This window comes from Prionailurus bengalensis, chromosome D1 (genome assembly GCF_016509475.1).
Source record: "Prionailurus bengalensis isolate Pbe53 chromosome D1, Fcat_Pben_1.1_paternal_pri, whole genome shotgun sequence".
NCBI lineage: Eukaryota > Metazoa > Chordata > Mammalia > Carnivora > Felidae > Prionailurus > Prionailurus bengalensis.
In genome coordinates, this window is record NC_057346.1 from 89,757,801 (window position 1) to 89,776,527 (window position 18,727).

The 18,727-nt window shown below is 45.6% G+C and overlaps 1 protein-coding gene across 1 annotated transcript in view; it reads right to left on the bottom strand.

The window, feature by feature from the left end:
* The window catches only part of PAMR1 (peptidase domain containing associated with muscle regeneration 1), a 75,968-nt gene that overhangs the window by 23,426 nt on the left and 33,815 nt on the right, over positions 1-18,727 (bottom strand). Inside the window, exons 4-6 of the mRNA XM_043580963.1 lie at positions 9,940-10,054; positions 5,792-6,009; positions 3,207-3,314 (exon numbers count right to left, since the gene is read on the bottom strand). Of these exons, the coding sequence (XP_043436898.1) occupies positions 3,207-3,314; positions 5,792-6,009; positions 9,940-10,054 (441 nt within the window). The remainder of the gene's footprint in view (positions 1-3,206; positions 3,315-5,791; positions 6,010-9,939; positions 10,055-18,727) is intronic.

Below are 18,727 nucleotides of genomic sequence, written 5' to 3' on the forward strand. Positions count from 1 at the left end.
TTTGAAACAGGCCTTCTTAATCTTGGCATGACTGACATTTGGGCCAGATAACTCTGTGGTCTGGGTCCATGCGTTGTAGGATATTTAGTGGCATCCCTGGCCTCCACCCACTAGAAGCCCGTGACATCCCCCTGCGTCCCACCCCTGCCCATGATGACAACCAACAATGTTTCTAGATGTTGCCAAACGCCCCTGAGGGTGGAAGTTGGGGGCAAACTCATCCCCAACTGAGAATCACTGGTTTAAAATACTGGTTTCTCAACAACTTAGGTTTGTACATTATAGCAAAAAGTCCAGAAGGACCATAGTAACAGTCTACTAGGGTCGGTTAGGGAAAGTCATGTTCTCTTTATTTTAAACACCTCTGGACTATTTGATTATTTTTATAGGCACATATTTCTTCTGTAAGTCAGTATAAAATCTATTTCTATTCCAGTCCCACTCACATTCTTAAATATACACAAAGAAAAGAATGAGAATAGCTTCTATCAAGAGACAGGGAGTCAGGATGCTCTTTAGAAAAGAGTGACAGGCAGAGCTTACCTGGGAAGGTAAGTCCTTTGAGAGGAATACATAATGGACCATGAGGCCACGACCAGAGCTTATCAATTGTTCACCCACAGTTCCACTGAGCCACATGGCGAGAACCATGTCTGGGAGACCGTGACCAACATGGGAAATGTGGCATTCTAGCGTCTCGTTTTGAATTTCAGTGCCTCGCGCTCTCTGCTTCAAATCCTTCATCTGTTAAAAGGGGCATCCACCTTTTCACAAAGCCTTCAGGAGGGCAGACCATTAAGGCAGCATCTATGATGTGGTTGCCCCTCATCAGATTTGGTACTACATAAATAAAAGATGGAATTCTCATTAATATTTGACTCGGTGCTTTTAAAGCTATTTTGTAAAACAAATGTCTACTCCAATTTAGGCATTTCAAAACGTACAAAGAATCCCAGAATGCTTGAGTTTCTTGTTCATTTTGAAGGAATTTCCTCCAGGGAGATTATTCCAGTTCAGTGGTATACTCAGGAGGAAAACAATAATGTAAATCTTTTTTTTTTTTTTTCCTTCTTGGTTTTTCTAACTAATAGGCTATTCTAGAAATCTGCTATGGTTTGTTCAGAAATTACAAGGTAAGCTGTCACAGCTAATTTTTGTGACGTTCCCCTCATTGAGTTAGTGGGGACTCCTGCTGAATTTCCTAGAAGGAAAAACAAACCTAAATCTTATTTAAAAAAATAATAAAACATTTGGTCCCCCACATGAATGCCAGCAAATGATGTATCAGATACCCACCACCAATACCCAGTACCTTCACCCAGTTACAACTACAGGGAACTATGGTTTTTTAAGGACATTTTAAAAAGTAGCTAGGAAGAATTCTCTTGTGCATCTATGCTGGTGTTTTGAGATCAGATGTGATTTGAGCCAGTTTGTGACTCAAGATATGAATCAGTGTGTAATGACATAGTTTCCATTCTTTCTCATTATATGTATTTGTTTTGTTTTGCTTTGTGTTCTGGACAAAATGGAAATGCTGAAAAGTCAATGTTTGACTCATAAGCAACTCATAAATATTTTAGTCACAACTTTTGATCAATTTCTACCCTTCCCTCCCCCCGCCCCCAAATCCTCACTGTGCCCTGATTTGACCCAGCTTCTTCGATAATACTTCCCTTCTCTCCAATCTTACCTTGTTTTTCAAAGCTCTAGTATTGTGTAATTAGTTCATCAAGAAATTAAGCCTTCCCCCCTTTTCTTGTTTCTCGCTCTGAATTGAGCCCTTTAAAGCTCAGGATCTGCCACTGTCGAGATTCCAGATTCACTCTCTACACGCAATTTCAAAACAAAGAGAAAGCAGCATTTCTCTTCCCTGCCCTGCACACAACACAGCAGGTTCCAACGAGGCAGGAGCCATGAAGCAGAACATCTTTTTCTAAGCCCCCAGCATAACCATGCTCAGGTCAGCCGTGCCAAGCCAAATCAAGGGATGGTTTCAGCACCACGCAATGACACACTCAAGGGTACACTATTGACGCCGCGGCTTCCGTCTGCCTTGTTGATAAGGACGACTGATGAAATTGACTGGAAAATGTCTGAACTTTATAGAATGCCATCAGACCAGGCACCTTATAGGACGACCCCAAAGTACCCGTGCATGCTAGTCTATATGGTTTTGCTTCCATTGGCCTGCATCTGAGATCTCCTTGACTATTCAAGGGCTACTGGAACCACTCATCCCACATACACAGAACGTCAGTCATGTTCTCCCGCTCATCCAGGGCAGCCCTGGGTCAATGGCTGATTGCAAGGGGGATATGGAAGCCCAGCTCCTTGCTATAAAGCCAGGATACACGCAGAGGTATAAATTACATTCCAGATTCCACTGAGGCTGGATTTTGCCTAAAATCACACCTTTGCTTGGCTTCCCTCCCTTCCCAGTCCAGCTTCCCCACTCCCTTGCCAGCTTCTCTGGGAGCACATCCTAATACAGCTCCTGACTCACACTCACCACGCAGGATCTGCTGGGGGGAACCCCTGCCTATGCCATTATCTGCCCTCCTTTGCTTCCTCCCCTGGCCCCCTCCCCAAATTTTGATTCTTCTTATTCTTGTGCGCATCTCATTCTATGCTGATAGTTGCAGTCCATGACACCTGTTTCAGGTCTCAAACTTTGGTTGTGACACATGTCATACACAAGGCTTTGTGACCAGTGACCCTTGATAAATGATTGCTGGTCATGATGTTGAGTTCCTCTCTGCTGATGGCTTCAGACCATGCAACAACATACTGGAATCTATAGATGCTTCCCTGGGGCACAACTCCAAAATTCAGATCTTGCAAAGGACAGGGAGTTCAGGCTGAGAGCCACAGGAGATTTTATGATGGTGGCTTTCTCCTGTTGGCACTTCTTCCGTGTTTTTGAGCTCTGAATATTATTCAAGCCCTTGAAGGCATATCTTTTTGAGAACTATATGCAGCGGGGGAGATGTGGAAATGTCAACGGGAAGACCTAAGTGGTTCCAAATATCCTGACTCAGAGGCAGCCCAGCCCCGAAAACCACTCGACGGGAATGTCCACATTATGTGCCACCCTGGACACACCGTCCTAAACACCAAGAAACAACATACTTCATAAGCTCCCAGAGCCTTCTTCATGCCAGCCCCATGTGACTCCTCAACCCTCACTCCAGAAGCATACTCACGATTTTCACAGTGCTGCCCGGTGTAGCCTGCCAGGCAGGCACATTTGTAAGATCCGGTTTTGTCAAGGAGGCAAGTGCCATCATGGAAACAGGGAGAAGAGGAACATGCTGTAAGAGAAAAGGCAATTTCCCTCAGCGTCACTGCGGTGAGTCAATTTCCTCAAGCCTGGAGCCTCGACCAGGGTCTTTCACTTGCCTTTTGCAGTCTTCTTGCAATATTTTTACTTCTTTTACTGGATCCACATTACTGTCACTTGAGAATGCCTAAAATCGGTGCTTATCTGATGTTATTTGATATTTTCAAAGGCCCCAGAAGTATGCTTCTATGGTCTGAAAAGCCTAAAGCCAACATAAACAGGCACACCACAGGATTAAAGTGGAAGCATGCCTTTACCCCTCCCATAAAGACTCCAGGGGAGACAGGCGTCCTCAGGCAGCTTTAGATCCTTTTTTTTTTTTTTTTTTTAAGAAAGCTCAGGGTCCTGGGTACTAGGGGAAGGAACTGGAAGATCTCCATGACACTGTCAAAAGCGTACTTGAGAATTTCCTAACATACATTCTGTAAACATTAGTCTCTTGAGATGTTGATACGTTCAACTAAGAAAGGGTTCTAAGCTCAAATATGGTGGGCAAGTGCCACTGGTATTAAATGGCAACGAACCAGATTTCTTTACTGCAGAACTTCTCAGAATGTTCCATGTCCTAATGTGCACTGCAGATATCTAAGAAGGCACATCATGTCTGGCCTTTCCCAAGCTTATCTGGCCTCAGAACCTACATTTTACAGCGAACTATTCTTCTGCAGAGAATACTTTGGGAAACAGAGGTCTGTGTCCTAACCACTAACCCTCCATTCATTTACCCTGACATGGAAATAGATCGCTGGGTCCGGTTCCACAAGCCCAAACTGAGTGCTTGCTCTGTGTGAGGCAACTGGAGAGACAGAAAGATGAACAGGACACGTGTTTACCAAATCAGGGCTTTTTGACAAAAAATATACGACTATCACCTGAAGCATAATTCACTTAGCGTTGGGAAAGGGGAGAGAGTGTTGTAAGACGTTCAAAATAGGGCAAAGTCACAACCCGTTGGACCAAGAGAGAAGGTTCAGCAGAGGAGGATGAATGGGAGACAAACCTTGAAGGCTGGGATTTGATGCACAGGTGTGGAGGAGGTGACATTAGCCTGAGGAGAAAATTCAAGTACACACATGCAAACAGGGCGTGTGAGAAGCCACGAGTGCTACTCTCCACTTGATGACGCAGACCAGCATTTCCCAAAATTCTCCAGAGGGGGCTGAGGAGTCCACTTCGGGGGAGGAAAAGACCCTCCTGGCCCTCCCCTTAGTCACAGGGTCATAAGCTGGCAAGCTGCCACTGCTTCTACCTGGCTTCCCTGACAGCCAGCTCTGCTGTCTGTCACGAGTACCCACATAAGTATCTCAAGTGTGACCCCTCCACCCCCTGCCCAGCCTCGGCCAGCCACGTATTACCAAGGGGGCGGATCAGCCGGAGGCTGACCACACCACACCACAGAAGCACACTTCCAGAACCCCCAGGCCCGCACAGCTCTACAGGGGACATCCTCTGTGAAGGCAGCGGGCACACAGGGGAGCCGCAGCTGCTGAGAGCTCACGTGGAGACATTCCAAGGGATGGGCAGGTGGGCGGGGGGGGGGGTGGTCTCCCACTCTCACCAAAAGGACAAGGCTGCAGAAGGATGATCCCACTGCCACCATCACTCTTCCTGAGTCTTTCGTATCATACCTTCCATAGGAAGCCACAGCGATCAAAATGCCACAAAAATGCCTAATTGGGTACTTAAAAACCCCCAGAACTTTAAGCCTGGGCTTAGTTTGTAAAACCTGATGCAATTCAATCTCAGAACAGTGAGAGCTGAGGGGGCTTCCTTAGGATGGAGCGTTTTGTGCATTTTGGTCAAATCCTACTTCCTGATATGAATAGGGCAGGAGTTAAAGTCAAGCTCAGAGTTGCTCATAAAGTAAGTGGCCCTCACCACTGACTTAAACACTTTTGATGCCTATCTTGCAGATGACAGAGGGAGGCTCAAAGCAGGCCTAGGGTTGGGCAGCTATTGAGTGCATCCTATGTACCAGACACTAGGCTACATTCTTCGTCCACTCCATCTCCCAGAGCCTCCGTAATGGAGCAGGATCTAGGCATATTCCCTTATGTGCTGATTAGGAAACTGAGGCCCAGAGAAGTAGAATTTACCCCAGGTCACACGGCTTAATCTGCCAGAGCTCCAAAGCTAATGCTCTTAACCATGAGATTCCCCCCCAGTGTGATCCATAGAGCCAACCGCTTTGTGACCTTGGACAAATTACCTACCCTCTCCCTACTCCAGCATACGAGGGCATCCATAATTCCTAGCTATACTTCTGGTGAACATGTGTGAAATATACCTCGCCATTTCTTTCTTCCTTCTCAATGTGTAGGTTGCTTCTGAGAACTCAGCCCACTGGGTTTTAATAAGGCTGAGCAGGGAGAAGGAGACGTGCACAGAAAGGAGATGTTCGTCTGGAGCATAGCCATAAGATGCTACACTTGTCTCCACGGCCTTTACCTGTGATCTCCTCAAATACAGCATGGAAGCCATCAAAATTCTTGGAGCCATCTGAATGGAAGAGGATGTGGAGCGAAGAGTCTGTGCTCCGGATAGGAGCTGGCCGCTCATTGCCACAGAAGCGTTTGATGATCCGGCCATTGCTGCTGTCCCCATCACGGATCTCAACATAGTCATACTGGCACATGTAGTCGAACTCCAGACTCAACATGATGAACCTGTGGGTAGAGAGAGTGACAGCACAAAACAGGTGGACCCTGACCATCCTGAGATTCCTGAGACCTCTGAGCAAGTTCCAGACCAGATGATGAACAGGTCTCAGAAGAGTGGTACCACTGGCCTGATCTGATAGAAAAAGGGTCCTGGACAATGTGAGATGAGATGAATTTCTTTTAACAGAGGGGCATGTATACATCTGCTGTCCCCATGTGTATGTGCATGCCCAGACAGAGGGAGTACCTATTCCATTCAGAGAATCTCTGCACATAGCTGGCCTCTCTTACAGGGGTACTTTTCCACCCATTCTGCCTGGCTGGTTCCTTCCTATCCTCAGGCCTCACCTTAAATATTCCCTCCTCAAAGACGCTTCCCTGACAACTCTTTCTAAAGGAGATCCTCTGTTCTCTTCATAGTGAGGATACTAATTTTAACTCCTCAAATTTATCTTCTTGATTTTGTGTGTGTGTGTGTGTGTGTGTGTGTGTGTGTGTGTGTGTGTGTGCGTTCACATGCATGAATCCCTATCTTCTCCACTAGACTGCAAATTTCTTGAGTGTAGGAGAGAACATCTGTCTTATTCCATCAATGTTTTGATTGTGCCTAACACAGTGCCTGGCATATAGAGATGCCAAGCAAATATTGATGAAGATATGGTTGAATAGATACTATAGTATAATTTTACAACTGAAGAATGGAAAAAGTATACATTGCCTTGCAAAACTCCATAAAAGAACAAAATCTCTGCACATTCTTCTATTTTAATGGAAGGATATGAAGGTAATTATCCTCTGGGTAGCAATAATTCTTACCCCAAAGAGTAGAAAAGGTAGCACTATATCAGAATTTCAGAAACGGGGGAGATCTGATAAACGTGTGTTTGCCTAAAAGGGTCTCAGGTTTGGAAATACTGGAATACATCAGATCAAAAAAGCAGAAGATGAACGCAAGCTTCCACTGCCAACAGACAAGACAGGAGGCAGCCACATCCCACAGCAAGAGAGGAAAAGCCATTTTTCAAAATATTCCCAAGGGAATGCCTGGGTACTGAGTTCACAGAATATACATCTGTATCTTCTCCTTCGAGTTTTGGAGAAGAAGCAGGAAAAGACAGAAGAGTGCACAACTGCCACCTGAAAAGCTGGGACAAGGGTCTATTTCTACCACTTGGGGTGAAATGTTCAATAGTCAGGATTAGAGAACACTAGAACATAGTGAATCGGTATATTTTAAATGCACCTAAGGATCTTATGGAAAAGAAGCCCTCTAACTACGTATGGCTAGTGTTTGTTTTACAAAGTTTTTATCACAAAACTTTTTGTAAAGGACTGTAAGGGCCACTAATCATGCTTTGTGAAACGTGGTCTAATATCTAAGGACCTGACTTCTCATCCAGATGCCACTGCTAGGTCACAGTGGGCCTTGACAGATGAGTTCTTTCTCCAGACTTTAGTAACTCTGTCTGAAAAGGGAAGGAGGAGGGACAAGGCCACCACCCAAAAGAGACCACAGCTTTTTCTGAGACCAAAATATGAGACAGTCCAAGTTGTATTTATGTTCATACCCTCGTTCATTCATGTACTTAACATCTAGCTGTGGCAGGCCTGCTCTGTGGCTGGCGCTGTTCTAGGTGCTGAAAGCACAGCAGTGCCCCTACTAAATATACCCAACTAGTGCCTGCCCTAATGGAGAGTAGTTCTGATTTGGTGAACAAATAATAAGCAAGGAAACCAGAATACAAGGTAATCTCATAGAGTATTAAGCACTGTGAATAAAATACACTGGGTAAGAGCATGAAGAGTGACTGGGGAGGGTAAGCTTTTTATGCAATGTGGTCAAGGAAGACCTCTCTGAACTTGGTATCTGGGCAGACACTTACATGATGAAACAGAGCCAGTCATGTGAAGGTCATGGGGAAGAGAGGCCCAGGCAGGGGGCTCTGCAAGTGCAAAGGCCCTGAAGCAGTAATGAGTTTGGTGCATTTGAGGAACTGAAAGAAAGTCAGGGATGCTGCATGATGGAGTGTAAAGAGGAGACTGGAATGAACTAAGGAGGAGAGCAGGATCCAGATCCAGCATCCTGAATCCAGATTTGATTCCAAGCCTCATAGGAAAAAACCGGTTTCGACAACAGAAGTGGACTTAGGATTTTAAAGGGTCACTCTTGTCACTGAGGAGAGAAAGGAGCAGAGCTGACAAGGGTGGAAACATGAGCCAGTTAGGAAGCCATGAGAGAACTGAGGTGAGATTGTGGTGGCATAACGTGGAATAGCGGCACTTGAGTCAGATGCGGATGGATTTGAGATTATTTTACAGGTAATAAAATAGATTTTGTGGTGGTCTGGCTGTGGTAGGGGATAGAAAGAGGGGCATCAGGGATGACCGCTTGGCTTTTGGTCTGAACACTGTACATATGCATCAGTGTTTCCTATTATTATTATTATCACTGGGCAGCAGGTCCAGATTTGACGAGAAGGAAAGAAATCTACCTATTTGCAGGCCTCCCTAGGGGCATTCCCAGGCAGGTGATGTGCTTCTCCAATCCCTCCACCATTTTGGGTTTTTGCTTGGGGACAGATTTCCTTTATATCCTGGATCTTGGAGAAGCTCCTCCTTTAAGGGGACCCTTTAAGGGGACCATCTGGCCTGGTTCCTGAGGTGCTGAAATAATATGCAGCATTTAACACCTCCCCTCACCATCTGTGGCAGACCCCACCTGAAGCACCTTAAGCAGAAGGGTGTGGGCCTTCAGATGTTCCTTGTGCTAACCTTCCTCTAGAAAAGTCCAATTGATGAGACTCACTCCCAACCCCAGATCCTACAGGAATGGGGAGACCAGCCACTGAGGGCCAGCCTTGATGAGGAGAACTGAGAAGGGGACCTGTTTTGCTGGATCCTTCCCGGGCAGGGTACCATGCGGTCCCTCCTAGAGGATAGAAAGTCATTTGAGGAGCCAGCTGGAATGTGGAAACTTCCACTGATCCATCCAGAAAATACTTATTGAAAACCCATGCCCTAGAAGATTAGAAATTTCCATTACTGCCAACCTCCCCCCCTGGTTAGAAAAGGAAGAGCTAAGTGGACAATATCCCTAGAAATCCTAGGGGTGAGTGGGTCACTCTGATTCCCTAGAGAGTTAAAGGAGAGGTGTTTGCCAGGAAAAAGGAGATACACTGGAGGCAGGGAGAAGTTCTTTCAACGTTCATTCATGCAACAAGTATCTATCAAGCACCTATGATGTGTACTGCGTACTGTTCCCAGCACTAGGATGCAGCAGTGAACAGTTCTCTCTTGTGTTATTTATCTACAGTTACAACAAGACTGGATCTACACTTTGTACTATGGCATAAATTGCATATTTGTGAGGACCCCAAAGCTTCATAAGAAGAGATGACTTATCTTCCATGCAAGTGAAAAAACTTGGTTTATTTGTTACAGATGTGGTTGTTGTTTTCTGAGGACATCAGCGAAAGGAGCTGATGACTATAAATTCCTTGAAGGTTAGATCCGTGTCTTTTAATTTTTTCACTTTCCTCCCATAGAACCCAGCCCAGTACTGGGTGAACAGGAAGACTTGGTAAAGATTTGTGGATGGGTAGACTGCTATCAGTATTCTGTTTTGTTGGTGTTATCCTTGGTTCAAAATTACCTAAGCAACCCCTGTTCTAGGGCAGTGAATGACAAACATTTCATTGGTCGTAGTTTTGACCAGGTTTATTCCATGGAATTGCCAAGACATTTAAAAACAAACAAACAAACAAACAAACAAACAAACAAACAAAAGGCTCCATTGTACATTTTCTGAATAAGGTACATTTTCTGAGTTTTCTGATGGTTAGCCTTTGGTCACTAGGATCCAGGGCACTCAGTCCTCTTACTGTGTTTCCGTATAACCTCAAACTCCCTAATTCTGATCCCAGCCCCTTCCCTTACCTTAGCTGGATGATGAACCCAGGTTTGGCATGAATGGTCCATTCACAGTGAGCATTTAGAGGGTAGCTCTCCAACAAAATCTGACCCTTTGAGGCTCGCAGAACCTGGCCACATCCTGGGAAGAGAAGATTGGGGCATGGAAATTGGAATAAACAGGAAAGAGATGGCAGAAGGTCTCAAAGAGCCTTTGTGCTCATCCCACACCCCTGAGAACAGAATGGGGAAGGAAATTACTTTCTCAAGCACCTGGCAATGTGCTAGGAAATTTGCATAGGTTAATTCACTTAATCTACTCAACAGCTTGAAAAGGGAAGTAATATCATTCCAGTTTTCCATCTGGGAAAATGCATAACAAGAGAGTTAAAGAAATAGCTTGTTGAGGAGCTCCTGGGTGGCTCAATCAGTTAAGCACCTGACTTTGGCTCAGGTCATGATCTCACGGTTCATGGGTTCGAGCCACACATCGGGCTCTGTGCTGACAGCTCAGAGCCTGGAGCCTGTTTCAGATTCTGTGTCTCCCTCTCTCTCTGCCCCTTCCCCATCTGTGCTCTTTTTGCTCTCTCAAAAATAAACATAAAGAAATTAAAAAAAAAAAAGAAATAGCTTGTCGAGCCACTAAGTGACAGAGCAGAGGTTCAAACCTAACTGTATCTGAATATAAAGTCCAAGCCACTCTATCATTCTGCCTCCCCAAGACTTCCATATGCCAACCTACTGACTCCACCCTGAAAGGCTTTATTTTTAACTATTTAGAGAGAGAGAGAGAGAGCATGAGTGGGGCAGGGGTAGAGAGAGGGCGAGAGGAGGAGGGAGGGAGAGAGAGACAGAGAGACAGAGAGGGAGAGAGAGAATCCTAAGCAGGCTTTGCACCATCAGCATAGAGCCCAGCTTGGGACTTGAACCCACAGACTGTGAGATCAAGACCTGAGCTGAAGACTTATGCTTAACCAACTGAGCCACCCAGGATCCCCCACCCTAAAAGGCTTTAAAAGTAGACACAGTGGCCTTTGTCTGAAGCCTAAATCTGCATAAGACCCTTGGTCTGTGTTCCCTGAACATGCTCTACTCCACAAATATAACCCCAAAGCAACTCTTTCCTGACCTCTTTCTATCCACTTAGAACACTTATGTGTCAATTTTTGTTCTACATGCAATTATGTAATAAATGCCTCTTTAACACATGACACCAGAAGGGGGACATGCTCTCCACCAGCTGGGCTGCATTACTGGTTTTCTATTTTTTTCCTAGCCCCCAGCCCCTTTTTTTCCAGACAAACTTTCATGAAAACCACCAATTAGAAAACATGGATCCAAGAGGTTCTCCTGCTTGAAACTGGGGGCCCAAAGCCCTCCACCCTCACTATCGCCCTGGTTCCTTGAGTTACCTCCCAGGAATCACTAAGATTTGAAAACCACTGGACTAAGTCTTCATTAAATTACATCATATTCTCTAGTGTTAAGATAAGCACAGGTGTGCAAGATGCACCCTAGTTTCACAAAAGAGTTTGGGGAAAATGTCTTGAATTGGTTTATAAGAATAAAATTATCTGGGTCATGTAAGTAAACACTATTTTCTACCAGAGTTGTCAAACTACAATCCATGGGCCAAATGTGGCTCACTGCCTGTTTTTGCACATAAAGTTTTATTGGAACAGAGCCACACCCATTTTTTATTCATGGTCTATGGTTGCTTTCAAATTATAATGCCAGAGCTGAGCAGTTCTGACAAGAAACAGACAGCAGGGTCCACAAAAATGAAAATATTTACTAGCTGCTCCTTCACAGAAAAAGTTTATCTAACCCTGCTCTATACAGAAATCCAGTTTGACCTCATAAACTCTAGGTATGCAGTTACACTCAATAGCTCCTCCCCCCAAAGTATAAATTCTCATCGCTTAGAAGAAAAATATTAATGTCGGTGGATACTGCTCCATGGCAAGATGGTGGTGGTGACATTTCTACAATGTCAGGGAAGGAGCTCAGATTCTGCTTCCGATGAGCTGTGAGGTGTGAGGCTTCGGCTTTTGTGACACCTACTGCCAGGCTGGTTGCACAAGTCATGTCTTTGCTCGGACTTTCACTTTTGCTGCTGTCCTGGTCTGCCAGGGAGAAGCATGGTCCACCACTTTCCACTGGGGGTCCTCGTCCCGCCCAGCCTCCGCCATCCCTCTCTGCAATCCGTTTCACCAATATTTGATTCTCCACACAGCAGCCAAAGCCACCTCTTTAAAGAGATAAATTAGATCACATTGCTTTCTTGATTCCTCCAAAGGCTTTCTTGACCCTCCAAAGGCTTCCCGCTATGCAAATACCTTCCCACCGATGTTCACGGCCCGGCCTCACTGAGTGCCCAAGCCCACCCTCTGCCCAGTCCCCACTCCCGCTCATCTGTCTCCTCACACTGCCCCAGTGACACCAGCCTCATTTCTGTCCCCAGCTCTGGGCCTTGCCCTTGCTGCTCTTAGCCTGGCAGGTTTGTCTTCTCCCACATCTCTGTTCTTTGCGAATTAAGTTCAAATGCCATTGCTTCAAAGAGACCCCATGTCTCTACAGTTCGAACTGCCTTTATTCTACTTTTGTTTTCTTCATAACACACATCACTATTTGGAATTATCTAGCTTATCTGCTCACTCACTTTAGTAGAGCTGGGACCTTTTCTAGCTTGTACACCTGGAATGGAGCCAGGTGTGTAATAGGTTGAATGAATGAATGAATGAATGACGATACTATCACAGGCCAGGCACTGGCTGAAACATTTACAAACACCCTCTCATTTAATGCTCTTGAGAAACCTAGGAGAACACCATTCATCTCTCCATTTCCCAGATGCCGAACACTGAGGATAGAAGTTAGGTGACTTCCTCAAGGCCAGAAGGCCAAGAGGTCAAAGTCTGCAATCGAGTGTTTTAACTCTACAGTACTGGTTAAGAATGGAGACTTCAGAGCCCCCACTGCCCTCGGTTTGAGACTCAGCTTTATCTTCATTGGCTGTGTGGCTTTGGGCAAGTTACCTCCTCTCTCAGAACCTCAGGAAACCGGAACCAAATGGGAATAAAACTGGCACCTACGTCATGTGATTTTGTGAGACTTGAATCAGGTTATGGGCGGAAAGCCCTAAGCAGAGACATCAGTAAATGTTAGCTGCTGCTGGTTGGTGGCAGAACCGGGATTTGAACTTGGATCTGTCTAGTACCAGTGCTGGGTCTTGGCTGGTATGTTCAACTGTCTTGGGGGCTTTCTAGGGGAGCTCTGTCCCACTCACATTTCGAAGCAGTAGGATTTTTCCACTGCCCTGAAAAAGAGACATTGAATCTCCCCCCACCCCCACCCTCAGCCGTGTTTTCTGAAGTGCACGTTCCTCCTTCCTGCACACCTCACACGCCATCGCCCCCATCCGCCCATCTGCTGCCCGGCTACGGAAGTGATACGTTGGGTGTGAGAGACAAAAAAAGAAACCTGCCTGCACAGCCTCCACCCTTTGGGGACTGGCAGCTTCCCAGCCTGCAAGGTGTTAAATCCCAGCTCCCACAGCAAACCTCCTGCAGGGACCCTGAGTGAGAACCAGCAGCAAATGCTGCCTGCCTGCTTCCCTGCATATGGAAGCTGGACTCAGGCAGCAGGGAAACCGGGCCTCTCCTCATGGCCGGGGGTGCTGGTACCCATCCCAGTCAGGTCTCCTTGGCAGGACCATTCAGGCTTTAGCCAGACTCAGGATCTCATGCAGCCTCTGGAGAGGCTGGGGCCTCCATTCCCACCCGGGTGCTGGCCCCTGGCCATGTGAAATGCAAGACCACTTGGTCCTCCAGGCCCGGGGCTGTCCTTCAGAAGTAGCCAGGACTCCAAAGCACATGCCATGCCTCGGTTCCTCCTGATGTTTTCCTTCTCCCTCTGGGGGGAAGGGAGGAGTTGACCCCAAGACGGCAGACAAGTTCCAACCAAGCAGACACAAAGAGGCCACTTCTCAGAAATGTGCTCAGGGGAGGGGTGCTGGGCACAGGGGAGAGGAGGAAGGAGCCCTACCCCCTGCCCACCCCAAGGGGCTCCTTCAGCTCCCTTTCCACTCTTGCCTCCTCCCCGGGAACTGGCGGGCCTGGGTGCAGGGCGGACTCAGTGCACCTCTCTGTCTAGAGCAGAACAGTGAACACAGCTGAGTGTTCCCGCCAAGGAGGCACTGCTGGCCAACCAAGCAGGTGGTCCTGAGTCTGAAAGACCAGAGCAGGCAGTGGGCCCGGAAACGTGCTCAGATTCCCCGACGATGTCTTGTTGCAGGGGGAAGTGGGGCGTGTGTGTATGCGTGTAGGGGTGTTTGCCAGCGAAGCCACACTGTCCCCTGGGCTCTCAAATCCTGGACTCCTCTCCAACCCCGCCACCCCCCGACCCTTCTCTGTTGCTATGAGCCAAAATAGGAGAGTTAGCTGGAGAGACCCTACTGCTGCAGAGCCGAAGGGAAACCTCCATTAATTTCTAAACTGGCAAGAGAGCTGGAAGGTTCCCAACAAAAATGAACACCACAGCACTCAGACAAAAGTCTTGCTATCTCCAGCATGGAGGGTGGGGAAGGAGGAGCAAGAGACAGACACAACAAGCTTCTGAGACATGGTTGGGGTTTTGCTGTGTTTGTTTTGTTTCTTAAATCTTTCCTCTTGGGAGTGGGGGGGGGTGCAGAAAGGAGTAAAGAAAGCAAGCATTCAGACAGAGACATTTGCATTTTCTTCCCTCCTTCTGAGAGGACTCCAGGGCAAGACTCAAAATGATTAAGGGGCAGTCGTGAAGTCAGGCTGGGTCCGCTTCCGCTCAGCCTTTTACTAGCTGTGTGACTCCAGACAAGTTCTCCAGATTCTCAAGGCCAAGACTTCCTCATTTGGAAAGGAGAATGTTCCTTCCACCATGTTGTTGTTTTCTTATTTGTTGTAAGGATTAAACAAGATAGATCATTTTGTAAAGCATTTAGCATAGTACCCGATAGGTAAAATGCTCAATAAACGGCAACTAATCGTGTTATTTCTCGAGTCTTGTCTGGATCTGAGACGCTATTTTGGCGCAAGACTCGCTGGGGATGCCCCAGCCTGCTCCAAGGCTCCTAAGGGTCTCCTTACAGCATTGGCTACATCCCTAAACCCACTTAGACCCAGGAACCCAGAAACTGATGGCAGAAGAAATGCCTGGATGATGACATGGGGACGACCCACGTTCCAGGCCAGGAGCTGGGGGGGGAGGTCACACCTTTCACGTGACTTGTATCATCCTACCATGACCTGCTAGGCCCCTGCCCAGGAACTCGGAGTGAGGACCTCAAGTGCCTCCCACAAGAAATGATTTAGGATAGAGGGTGAGAGACTGGGCTCTGGGGCCTGGCTTCTGAATTGGCATCTTCCCTCTGCTACTTACAAGCTACATGACAATGGGGAAGTTACTTAACCTCCCTGTGCCTCAGTGTCCTCACCTATAAAACAGCTTTGATGAGGAATGATGGCTTAGGACATGAAGGCACTTAGAACAATGCCTGGTTCATAATAAGTGCCAAAAGATGGCTTTTATCAGGGGCTCAGATCTTAATCAGGAACTGTCAGATGTCTAGGAATAACTCCATGGCTCACCTTATGATTTGGCCTATAATCTCAACTAATTTGATACATTAGAGTGATGGTTTATTTAATTGTTTGCCTCCTCCCGCCCCCCCCCCCCCCCCATGACACAGTTCTGTGAGAGCAGGGGCCTTGTCTGTCTTGTTCACACCTTTATATGCATGGAGTAGGTGTCCAAATAATTGTTAACTGAATGAATGCCTGTACCAGATAAACTCAAACATCTCCCCGCCCAATCAAACCATTCTGAAAGCCCCTCATCTTTGTACTAAGCGGTCTGTCCACTTAGTTGAAACAACTGGCCAGCAAGAACAGTGTCTGCCACTTTGCTGTAGAAAGTCTGTCCTCCCCAAAGTCATCAGGATCTTTGCAAAAATAGTAGAGATTGAACTCTGCCAATCCAACTCAAAAGAGAGGATCTGGGCTTGGGTAGCACAGAGAACTTCAACTGCTGAATAAAAAAAAAAAAAAAAGGATTTCTCTGTGCTTTAGTTTGGCTGATTTCTATTAAATATGTGTTTAAGTTCCCCAATCCTTTCTTCATTGTGACCAATCAACTGTTAATCCCCTCCAATGAATACAGTAGTGTGTGTGTGTGTGTGTGTGTGTGTGTGTGTGTGTGTAGACTGGTTTTCGGTTATGAAATTTCTTTTTAACACTTTCCAAATATATCCTGAAATTTCTCATCTCTTCTTTCCTGTGGAACCTTTAGTATATTTAAAGTTATTTTATTTCATTTATTTATTTATTTTTATGTAAGCTCTACGCCCAACATGGGGCTTAAACTCATGACCCTGAGATCAAGAGTTGCGTGCTTTACTACCAACTAAGCCCGCTGGGTGCCCCTATTAAAAAGTGGTTTTTTTGATTCCTTAACCGAAAATTCCAGTATTTGATCATGCATGGTCTGTTTCTTTTGACTGATTTTTTTCTCTACACTGAAGGCTATATTCTCTTGCTTCTTCACAATAGAAAATACATATTTTTCTTTTGACTGGTAATATCCTTTCCTCTATTAGGCAGGGAAGATGAGGGGCTGATCATTTGGAACCAATCAGAAATTAAACTAGTATGAAGCAGGATGGGATATATGATTCTTCTAGAGGGATCTTGAAATTGAAGCACCAGAAACCTAAAAAAAAGTCTGTCTTTGATTTTCAACACTCCCCCTGAACCTCCCCCCCTCAGCTTCCTCCACCTCCATAATTGTAAGACTGGGAAACTGTGAGCTTTTGAGACTTTGAAATCACCAAGTTTTTGAAGTTGCAAAACTCCAGCATCCCGAGATCTTCTGCTTTGCAGTCTTGCCCGAGACTCTGCTTGCTCGGCGCAATTTCATTTAAGAAAATACTTGAATTGCCTTTACTTTGGGGTCTCCTTTAGATACAAGTTCAGCAGGCTGGCCCACAGGTTCATCACAAGTCTGGCTAGCCGCCCCCCCCCCCCCCCACCTCTTTCACCTGCCTTGCCCTCAGCCTCATAGCTAGCCCTGGTCTAAGGTATCCTGGATGACCCGCCTACCCAGGAAGAACTTATTCCTCTGGAGTTTAGATTCTTTTAGATTTTGTGTTCACGGATACTTGACAGCTTTAAAGAAAACTGTGGATTTTCTTTGGTTTATCAAGTGATTTCTTGCTATTTGAGCAGGAAGGAAGGCCTTTTTCATGTCCTCCTACACCTTCGCCAGAAACTGAGCAATGATTGATGAGTTCTTTGACAATATAAAATCCTCTTCAGGGGTGCCTGGGTGGCTCAGTCGGTTAAGTGGCCGACTTCGGCTCAGGTCATGATCTCGAGGTCCGTGAGTTCGAGCCCCGCGTCAGGCTCTGTGCTGACAGCTCAGAGCCTGGAGCCTATTTCAGATTCTGTGTCTCCCTCTCTCTGACCCTCCCCCGTTCATGCTCTGTCTCTCTCTGTCTCAAAAATAAATACACGTTAAAGAAAATTTTTTTAATAAAATAACATAAAATCCTCTTCAAAGGTTCAGACATGAATTCCCTGCAGTCACAGCTTTAGCAATATAAAATATGTTACATATAAATATATATAGTATATATATAAATATATATATAGTATATATATATACTATATATATAAATATATATAGTATATATATAAATATATATATAGTATATATATATACTATATATATAAATATATATAGTATATATATATACTATATATATATAACTTTCATATAATTTTATATGAGATGTAAAATACTACTTACCATATAATACTTGTTCTGGGAAGATTACCTCCTCATGCCTGGTATATATTTTCTTGTTCCTTAGGGAATTCTACTTTACTATTTTTGCTCTCTGGCCCTACATTCATTTCTTTCCCAAACAAAAGAAAAAAAAAGAAAAACAAGAGCTCTCTTGCTGTCTCTTGCTTAGTAATGATAAGAATGGCAACCACCATTTATTGAGCATTTACTATGACTCAGGCTTCATATTAAGGGATTTACAGATAGTGCTTCATTTAACCCTCCCTCACAAAAATCCACAAAGCGCCCACTATTATGATCCCATTTTGTAAATGAGGAAACAGATTTACAAAGATTGAGTCACTTTGCCCCAAGTCACGGAGGGAGGAGAGATTCAAATCCAGGTCCTACTAGTTCCAAGCCCAGTTGGTAACCACCACAGAATACAGTTCCCAGTTTGGATCCACATGGGCATCTTTCCTTTCCTGGAAGTTTCAGGACACATGAGTCCAGAACAAGGTGAGGCAGTTTTCAGGGACTCCTCCTTGGTGATTCTATGGTTCCCTAGGAAGACAGCTCCATATATCAGTAGCACATAGATTTGTGAGCCTTCTTGCTCGCGCTCTCTCTCTCAAAATTTGCTCTTGATCATTCCACACTATGGCTCAAGAACAAGGCTACACAAATCGTCCTCCTGTCTCATATTCTAGCCCATGTTTTTAGGCATGGCTCGTGGCCAGTTCCTCTGTTCTATCCAAAATATGGCTAAGAAGATAAAATGTATTAAGGGTCCATAATCTCTCCTCATAAATCCTCTCTCATCTGGGTTGACTTCCTAACCTTCCATCCCCTAGATTCTCCATAGCCTGAAAGTCTGGGTCACTGCAATGTGAGCTGAAGGTATGGCATCCTGGGTGGCTCTTCTGCCCTCTCATTGCTCATCTCATTCGGTGGCTAAAGAACTCAGCCTGAGGGCCACGTTAAATAAGCTCCA